This window comes from Lampris incognitus, chromosome 6 (assembly GCF_029633865.1).
Source record: "Lampris incognitus isolate fLamInc1 chromosome 6, fLamInc1.hap2, whole genome shotgun sequence".
Taxonomy (NCBI): Eukaryota; Metazoa; Chordata; class Actinopteri; order Lampriformes; family Lampridae; genus Lampris; species Lampris incognitus.
In genome coordinates this window covers 64,347,589-64,357,588 of record NC_079216.1, presented here as the reverse complement: position 1 = coordinate 64,357,588, position 10,000 = coordinate 64,347,589, and the positions used below count along the sequence as shown (strand labels likewise).

Here is a 10,000-nt window from a genome sequence, read left to right as displayed (position 1 = left end):
GCGGTGATGCGGCACTGATGTCCTTCTTCTGACCCTGACCAAATGGATGTGAGCCTGAAGTGGCCCACGTGTATAACAACAAATATGGCCCAAATATCACAAAACAAATATGGGCCATCTTTGGCAAATATGTGGCACATGCAGCATTGCTATGGCTTGGTTCTGGCCCAGATCTGGCAAACAGGACCGGACCGCCCAAGTGCCATCATTCCAAGCGGTATGAAGGGTGGGGTGTGGGACGGGTCCGGGCCACAGCAAATTTGCTATCTGGGATAGATCTCTAAATGTCACAGGTTTGATGCAACCTGTCCATCGTTTCTCTTTGACTGGAATTTGCTGTCAGCAGATGAGTCAGCCAAACGCCTAAAACGAAAGTGGCAGGAAACCCCCCCCCCAAAAAAACCCCAAAACAGATAAAAGTGTAGAGTGAAGCGAGAGGGAGAGGAGAGAGAGCGGACTGGAATAACCATCTGTAATCATCTGTCGGACTAGATCTGGGAAGTCTGCTAAATCAACAGCGATCTTTAACTCACACGCTCAGATGGGAAGAGGTTCACAAACAACCGAGCATATGCTCCGATGCGCGCGCGCGCATACGCACGCACGCGCATACACGTGCTGCGTACACATGCAAACAGGAACACACTTTCTCCCTCTCTCCCCATACGCGCGCGCGCGCGGACGCGCACACACGTGCTGTATACGCCTGCAAACGGGAACACGCTTTCTCCTTCTCTCCCATACGCGCACGCGCATACACGTGCTGTATACACACGCAAACAGGAACACGCTTTCTCCCTCTCTCCCATACGCGCACGCGCATACACGTGCTGTATAAACATGCAAACACAACACGCTTTCTCCTCTCCCATACGCGCGCGCGCACACACGCACGCACGCACACACACACAAGTACGTCATCCGTGATAGGCGTCATCAACCCTGCGTTGACCTACGTCATATCACCCGCGTTGTGGGAAGATGGCGGCGCGAATTCATGTTTGGCCCGGCCTCATCCAGTGCCGGTGCCGGTAGATGGCCTCCCCCAGTACCGTCCATGCGGTGTCTTTGTCCACGTCTGCGTCTACGTCTTGTCTTCGTCTGATGGCTGGGACAGCCGGCGCTGGATCGGCTGGGAGAGCTCGGCCCGCTTCGTCCGGTGGGCCCGGGGACCACGGCCCCTGCCTGGAGCCGCGCCCGAGGAGGAAACGCCGAGGGCGGTCTGACAGGACGCGGAAGCGGGGCGGGCTAAGCTAACTGCTAGCCCAGGCAGACCGGCGGTTCCGCCATGTATGCTGGCTCAGTTCTGATATACGTGTTAGTTTGGGTGTGTGTGTGTGTGTCCTTGCAGTTTTTGGGGCGTGTTGTTGTGTTTGTGTTGTGCTGCCGTGGGCTTTTTATAACGGCATTTCGTTTCATTTCATGTACGACGTGAAATGACCCAAGTGTTGCTGACTCCTGATCTTTGGCCAAACACCAGGGCCGAATTGTAGAGAGAATCTGCGATAATCCAGAACAATCCGATGGGCCAGCATCAGGATTTAGCCTGTTGGGATACCCGGGTTGAGGCTGAACATGTGGCAGCGTTGGAGGAATAAGGGCACAAGGAAAAGGACTTGAAACAAGAGTGACGACTGACATGCTGTCATCCTGCATTCTCTTCCTACCTCCTCTCCCCTGTCTCTGCACCGCTCCTCCCTCCCCCACCCCACCCACCCCCCTTGTCCTTGCGCAGGAGTCAGACCGTGCTGCATCAGTTCTGTTGCCCTGCTCCTGAGCATCCAGAGGCTGACACAGCTGGCTCCAGGTGAGGATGACGCCATTAACCACACAGCCCTTCTCCACAATCACTGTTTTCTGTAGTCGGTTTAGCATACATACACGTGTGTGTGTGTGTGTGTGTGTGTGTGCACACTAGTGCCTCATTGAGAAGACCTTTAACTGAGTCATGTCTACACTGCAGCTCTTTGTGTATTTTGTGTGTGTGTGTGTGTGTGTGTGTGTGTGTGTGTTGCTCTGTTTGTCTATGTGCAGTCATAGCGTATTAGGGTAACGGCTTCAGAAAAAGTCTACAACTTTTATCACCCGGGGGCATCAAGAATTAGGACCTTACTTACCAAAAAGCAAGAAAATATAGAAATAAAAATAGAAAGAGAGAGAGAGAGAGAGAGAGAGAGAGAGAGATCCAAGCTGCTTGTTAAAGGCCCCCATGGCAACCCAGTGATGACGCAACGGTAGCACTGCCATAGTAACCACAGAAGAAGACTTGAAAAGTTCAGGCTCCTGTAGGTCTTTTGGTGTCTTTTTGCCTGTTGGCAGGTGTTTGTTTATGAGCTTGTTTGTGTTGACATGCATTGGTTACTGTGTGTGTGTGTGTGTGTGTGCACAAACACAATGTGTCGCTCAAAAGAAAACGAGCAGAGTGAAGAACCAGCTCTTTTTTCACCTTGAACTTCATTCAGTTTGTGTACACATCTTTTTATTTGCCTGTTTACAAACTGGAATTGTTGCCCTTGTATTCTCCTCTCTACCTTGTTCTTTTCTTTTCTTCTTCTTCCTTTTTTTTTTTGGATTTGCCCCCCCCCCTTTTTTTTTTCTCCCCAATTGTATCCGGCCAATTAACCCAATCTTCCGAGTCGTCCCTGTCACTGCTCCACCCCCTCTGCCGATCCGGGGAGGGCTGCAGACTACCACATGCCTCCTTCGATACATGTGCAGTCGCCAGCTGCTTCTTTTCACCTGACAGAGAGGAGTTTCGCCAGGGGGACGTAGCGTGTGGGAGGATCATGCTATTGCCCCCAGTTCCCCCCGAACAGGCGCCCCGACTGAACAGGGGAGGCACAAGTGCAGTGACCAGGACACATACCCACATCCGGCTTCCCACCCACAGACATGGCCAATCAGCTCTGTGCATAACTGTAGTTCACTGACTTTTGGTTTCTACTGCAACGGTCATACCCAAGGCTGGATTACGGACTGGGCATGCTGGGCGAGTGCCCCGGGGCCCCGGACCACGAGGGGCCCCAAAAGGTCAGGGATATTGTGTTCGCGTATAGTAGGGATCCCCAATCATACCCTACAAGGGACGTTTGTTCCAAACCTGCATCGCGATGCAGTGCCCAAGCTTGTCTCTATTGATGTGGGGCCCCAAGCTGGAGTCTCTACTGATCCAGGGCCCCAAGCTACAAAGTCTCTATTGATGCGGGGGCCCCAAGCTACAGTCTCTACTGATATAGGGCCCCAAGCTGCAGTCTCTACTGATGTAGGGCCCCCTACAAAGTCTCTATTGCTGTGGGGCCCCAAGCGACAGTCTCTACTGATCCAGGGCCCCAAGCTACAAAGTCTCTATTGATGTGGGGGCCCCAAGCTACAGTCTCTACTGATATAGGGCCCCAAGCTACAAAGTCTCTATTGATTTAACAATGTTTAGTATTGTTAGCTTCGCCTCTTTGACGGGGACGGGGCGGGGGCAATGGACATGCGTGCCCCAGGGCCCCCTGGTGGGTTAATCCGGCCATGGTCATACCTGTGCTGTTGACGATTGCATATTTTTGCCGATACCTGCAAGATTTACCATGGATAAATGTCAACGACTTGCACAGAATTGTCGACAAAGCTCCACCTGCATCTAATTACGAGGATGAGGATTCTCATCCTCGTAATTGTGGACGTAACTTGATATGTACAACTTGAAACTTTTCACCCGTTTGCTGGTAGGTGCAGGTGAAAGTTTGTCGTTGACGTTTATCCATGGTGAATCTGGCAGGCATCGCGAAAAAAATATGCCATTGTCAAGAGCACATGCCAGGAAACTGGTATGACCACTGCACTAGACACTGGAAGTCAGTGGACTACAGTTATGCACAGGGTGGTGGATTGTGTCTGTAGGGACGCCTGACCTAGCCGGAGGTAACACGGGGATTCGAACCGTCGATCCCCATGTTGGTAGGCAACGGAATAGACCGCTACGCTACCCGGACACTCCCTGCTTTGTTCTTTTCTACATGTAGCCTTTTCTGTTAATTGCTATTCCTTATGTGTTTTAATATCGTCCAGTTCTCCATCCTAATGTGCTTTAGTCCTGTTACGAGTGCTTTCTCAGTCGACCCCTACCACTCCATCCTCATGGAAATCCCCATCTGTTTGTTTATGGAATTCCTCTTGCTTCCCTAATCTGTTTCGTTTAGATCCTTGGCGAGAGCTGGCTGGGTGGTTTAATGGTATGGTTGTGGCGTGAAGCCTCAAAAGATGATGAGACGTGGAGGCAGGCACACGTCGTAGCTACTCGTCATCACCACAGAGAGTTGTGTGTAGCCAGAGGCCTCAAACTTTGTGTCACATCATGTGTCACACCGCTGCAACACAACCACCTCTCACCTCACCTGCGTGTGTGTGTGTGTTTGTGTTTGTGTGTTTCTCCTCTGGCTGTTGGTCTCAATGGGACCCTATGTGATGTGACCTGACAGATGTTCACCCTTCTCACAGTATGACGTCATAGGTGCAGGGCCAACCCAGTGTATGTGTTTTGAGAATTATGTGTGTGTGTGGGAATATGCCTGCACGTGTATGTGTTTATGTACATGTGTGTGTGAGAGAGAAAGTAAGTGTGTGTGAGTAGCAGCTGTACCATTAAGAAAGCTTTGCTGCCCAGATGCATTAATGTCTCCTCTGCTTTTAAATCCTCTAATGTATTCTAATGTACTTTAATGTATTCTGATGCCGCACTGGGGCATGACAGTGTTGTAATGTACTTTTTGATAGAGACAACCTCCAGGATGTGTATAACATCTGTCTGTCTGTCTGTCTGTCCTATCTATCTGTCTCTGTCTGTCCTATCTAGCCGTCTGTCTGTCTGTCTGTCTGTCTGTCCTATCTGTCCTATCTGTCTGTCTGCCTGTCCTATCTGTCTGTCTGCCTGCTGGTCTGTCTGTCCTATCTGTCCGTCTGTCTCTGTCTGTCTGTCTGTCTGTCTGCCTGCTAGTCTGTCTGTCCTATCTGTCTGTCTGTCTCTGTCCATCTGTCTGTCTGTCTGTCTGTCTGCCTGCTGGTCTGTCTGTCCTATCTGTCTGTCTGTCTCTGTCCATCTGTCTGTCTGTCTGTCTGCCTGCTGGTCTGTCTGTCCATCTGTCTGTCTGCCTGCTGGTCTGTCTGTCCATCTGTCTGTCTGCCTGCTGGTCTGTCTGTCTCTGTCCATCTGTCTGTCTGTCTGTCTGCCTGCTGGTCTGTCTGCCTGCTGGTCTGTCTGTCCATCTGTCTGTCTGTCTGCCTGCTGGTCTGTCTGTCCTATCTGTCCGTCAGTCTGTCTTGTTCTTGCTCTCTTTCTCTCATTGTCCTCCTGCCCCCTCCCTCTCTACACTCCCTCTCTCTTTGCCTCCAAGCCACCCCCCCCCCCCCTCTCTCTCTCTCTCTCTCTCTCTCTCTCTCTCTCTCTCTCTCTCTCTCTAACTCTTTGTTTGTCTCTTTTTTCTGACTCTCTAAAATGCACGCCCATGCACACAGGCTGCCCGTTCTCCCACTTAAAGAAGCGACCCCCTTTAAACCTCCCTCCCTCACTTTCCACAGTGTTGTCACTCCCACAGAGAGTAAAAAAAAAAGAGAGACAAAAGACGAACAGAGACTTTCATGATGTCCTCATTATTTTAACATGAGCAGTTTTATTCTTGCGTGCTTCGTCATCATCAGAGAAACATCGTGGCTACGTGTCGGCCAGGAGAAGGAAAGACCTCACACGGAAAATTCTGGGCCCTATACAGTCTGTGGGCCCCTTCCCTCTTTTGTCTCTCACAGTTCTAGCATACTGCATATTATTTACATCACAGGACATTAATCTGTTTTAACCTGACTTAACCTAACTTAACCTAACCTGACTTAACCTAACTTAACCTGACTTAACTAGCTTGCAGTGACTGAAAAAAATGTTTAGTATCACTTCCAACTTTGATGCATCTGAGGGTACTGATGCTTACACCCATGATGTGGACTAAACCATTTTGCACCTTTTGTAAAGGGTGAGAGGGGCCTCAGAGAGCCTCCACTATTTTCTTTAAGTCCCTCAACCGATGTATTGAGCCAGTTTTAACTGAAGTTATGACACCAATTAGTTAGAAATACAAATTTGTGGGCATCCGGGTAGCGTAGCGGTCTATTCTGTTGCCTACCAACACGGGGATTGCCAGTTTGAATCCCCATGTTACCTCCGGCTTGGTCGGACATCCCTACAGACACAATTGGCCGTGTCTGCAGGAGGGAAGCCGGATGGGGGTATGTGTCCTGGTCGCTTCACTAGCACCTCCTCTGGTCGGGGTGGGGATAGCGTGATCCTCCCACGTGCCACGGCCCCCTGGTGAAACGCCTCACTGTCAGGTGAAAAGAAGCGGCTTGCGACTCCACATGTATGGGAGGAGGCATGTGGTAGTCTGCAGCCCTCCCCGGGTCAGCAGAGGGGGTGGAGCAGCGACCGGGATGGCTCGGAAGAGTGGGGTAATTGGTCGGATACAACTGGGGAGAAAAAGGGGGGGGAAAATCCCCTCCAACCCCAAAAATAAAAAAAAAATTGCAAACCAAACAAACTTTTAATTCCAGGCTTCCCGGGCCCCCCCCCCTTTCTGGGCCCTGGTAGGTCCCCCCCCCCCACTACGATGCCGCTGTCGCAAGCTGTAGCTGTGTTTTCACGTCTTCTTTAATATTTGATAACACCCGTAGGCCCTCTCTAGACCGAGGAGGCTAAGCAGAAGGTGCTACACACCAGTGCTTCCTTTGTGTTGAGGCACCAATATTTGTTTGGTGAAGACAATGTGGAGTACAAAAAAAAATCATCAGTTTGAATTATACATTTAAAAAAAAAATAACAATAGCTTTAGGTGTAGACACTGCATATACAAATGGTGTTTATCATAGCAAAATACACACATATGTGAACAGTTGCAGTGCTGCAGGCGAAAGAAAAACTTGCAGTACTACACACTGCTCGCTACCCGTCACTAGAATGGGGCTAGCTGCTAATTCTAGCAGGTTGGAGGTCTTTAGCCCAGATAGCAGACACATTTGGGCCAAATCTGGGACACTTCTGGTACTTACGGCTCAATTACGGCACTGGCAAGTGTTGCGTGGGTCAGACGTGGCCCAAATGTCATAAGCCGGGCCTGACTTGGGTGACAGCGCATACTATGTGGGCCAGATGTGGCCCAATTGTGGCTGAGTTGAGGCAGCCACACTCACCCTGAGTCAACGCCGTCATTCGAGGCCAAATGTGGGCCGTAAGGTAACTGCAGATGTGGGCCATATTTGGGCCAAAGATTCTTTGCTATCTCGGTGACCTCTCTCCATCGTATCTGTGTGGCAGCGGGCAGATGCTGAGCCTAGAAGATGGCCCTTCCTCCGGCAGACCGGAAGTGGAGGGGACAGGGGTCGGAACCAAGAGAGAGGGGCCCAGTGAATATGAAATCTCTCTGGAGAATAAGAGCAAACAGGTAGGTCTGTCAGCGAGTGCAAGTGCTCTTTCGTGTGTGTGTGTGTGTGTGTGTGTGTGTGTGTATGTGTGGGATATCTGTAAAGGATGTGTGAGTATTTTACATAGTACTGTGCCTGAGCAACAGAATCCCATGCAGATCTATTTCAGTCCCTGTTGACAAGAAGAAAAAGAAAAATAGCAACTCCATCGCCACAGCGACAGGAAAACGAAAGATGCTAGGTTGTCATGGTAACACTTAATAACGGCTCCTCGTGGCTGAAGATGTCTTAATTTCTCACAGCGAACTACCGCAGGGACCACTGGGTTTTTTTTTTTTGGGGGGGGGGTGTTTTTGTTTTGCTGTTATTGCCGCTGCAGTGTGTCTGTGTGTGCGTGCGAGCTTGCACAACACACACATACATATGCGCACCCAAGCACACATGTGGCTGTCCTCCTTTTTCTTCCTTTCGCTCTCTTGCCTTCCCCTCCTTCATCAGTCTTCCTCTCTCTCTCTCTCCCTCTCTGGGCCTGCCTAAGATGAAGGGAGCAGGGAAACACTCCACAAGCTGGAACAAACTTGAAAAATATCTGGAAGACGCGGTGCTTTTTTAGCCGCGCTGCTCAGCCAGTAATGAGGCAGAAATGGGCTTACCGGGATGTTTACTTTCTCTTCATTTTCTCACCGTCACCTTGCTCACGGCCTGTCTATCCACCCGAACCGGCACTGGAGGATGATGGATGGTGTAAACATCATCCATAATCCTTAAAAATCAATGGCGTTACGTGACAAAGACAGGAGGCCTAAGAAAAATGTTTGAAACTCGCACACACTTTTGTGCAGGTTTTATTCTCATGATGTGGACTACAGCTCTTCTGAACTCCTGAAGACATGGCATAGGGGAAAGTAGACTACAGACTAGACAAATGTTTGTCTGCTTGCTTATGAGTAAATATTTTTTGGTCACCGCTGTCTGCTTTGCAATAGGAGATTTGAGTTCTTTCAGAGCCTTGCAAACATGTTTGATTTTCAAACTAATGCCCCTCCTCTCTCCCCAGATAGAAGAGTTGGAGCAGAAGTATGGAGGCCATCTCATAGCGAGGCGTGCCGCTCGTCGCATCCAGACGGCCTTCCGTCAGTACCAGCTCAGTAAGAACTTCCAGAAGATTCGAAACTCTCTGTCCGAGAGCAAGCTGCCTCGCCGTATCTCCCTGCGCCGGCCTGGTCCGGCGGGCCGAAGCCAGAACCCGGCCCAGAGACACAGCTATACTCTGCTGGAGCCCAGAGGAGGGCAGATTCCCATGCGTTCCAAGACCCCCCCTCCGCCGCCTTCCCGCTCCACCTCTCTGCCCCCGTCTCCTGCTTCCGCCCCAGCACCTGCTCCTGCCCCTGCCCCAGCCCCAGCCTCGGCCCCAAACCCAGCCCCAACCCCTGGAGCCACACTCACACAGTTAGAGGATTGCTTCTCAGAACAAGTAAGAACCGAAGCAGTGATACATTGTTTCTTAGCCATTTTATGACCATCTTAGTCAGTATGAGGTTTGTTCAAGTAGGTATCCAAAATAAACGAGGGAAATCAGAATAAAACATTATCTACATGTAATGGAGTTCCAGTTTCATTACATTTTGGTAGCATGGTACATCTCTGCCTGGCTGTCGATGCTTTTGACATGTTTGCATTGCCGTACTTGCAGCTGCACTCCTTGGCCCAGTCGATTGATGAGGCTCTCCGTGGCTGGAGCTTGTCAGAGGTCGAGGAGGGCAAAGGGCTACTGATGGACCCAGGGGCCTTTCGGGCAGCAGCTGAGAGTGCCTGTCTCCCTCGTAGTGCTAGTTCCCTGCTCATGGCCTTCAGGGACGTCACTGTTCACATCGACAGCAACAGCTCCTACACCATCTCCTCTGCCACCACCTCCACCACCACCACCCTGGGCAATGCAGTTGGTGGAGAAGGGGGCAGCAGGAAGGCATCTGTAAGCGGTGTAGCAGGGGGAGGAGGGAGTCAGACAGAGGAGGGTTTGGAGGCAGAGTTCCCTGCACCTCCTCCCAGTGAAGAGCTGGAGATGGGGGGACTGGACTCGAGGAGGGGCTCTGCAGTTCCTGCTATCGGAGGAGAAGGGCCAGGGGGGCAGAGCAGCTTCGACAGACTGGGTACCACGTCAGCTTCCACCTTAGCCCAGTCCAACCAGCAGCCGTCCCAGACTTACACCCAGTACCAGCACTACCAGTACAGCCAGCCCCAACAGGTTCCAGGGGGTCCCAGCTCAGAGGCCCTTCAGGCCCTGGTCCTCTCCCTGCCCAGGGACCGCTGCCAGGACCCGGCGTCATGCCGCTCACCCACCCTTTCCACCGACACACACCGCAAACGCCTCTACCGTATAGGACTCAACCTCTTTAATGTGTGAGTTGGCACACACATTTGCAAATACACAGACTGTAACAAAATACTCCCACTCCCACCCACCCCCCCAACTCCAAGTCCAAAGTGAACTTATTAGTGTTTTTGTCTAACAAATCTTCAACAGCACTACATCCTGCGCTAAGCTGCTCTA

General features: G+C 51.1%; 1 protein-coding gene across 1 annotated transcript in view; it reads left to right on the top strand.

The window, feature by feature from the left end:
- Positions 1–10,000, top strand: part of iqsec3b (IQ motif and Sec7 domain ArfGEF 3b) — a 43,054-nt gene that overhangs the window by 5,939 nt on the left and 27,115 nt on the right. Inside the window, exons 2-6 of the mRNA XM_056282491.1 lie at positions 1,736–1,807; positions 7,009–7,011; positions 7,343–7,469; positions 8,507–8,923; positions 9,143–9,849. Of these exons, the coding sequence (XP_056138466.1) occupies positions 1,736–1,807; positions 7,009–7,011; positions 7,343–7,469; positions 8,507–8,923; positions 9,143–9,849 (1,326 nt within the window). The remainder of the gene's footprint in view (positions 1–1,735; positions 1,808–7,008; positions 7,012–7,342; positions 7,470–8,506; positions 8,924–9,142; positions 9,850–10,000) is intronic.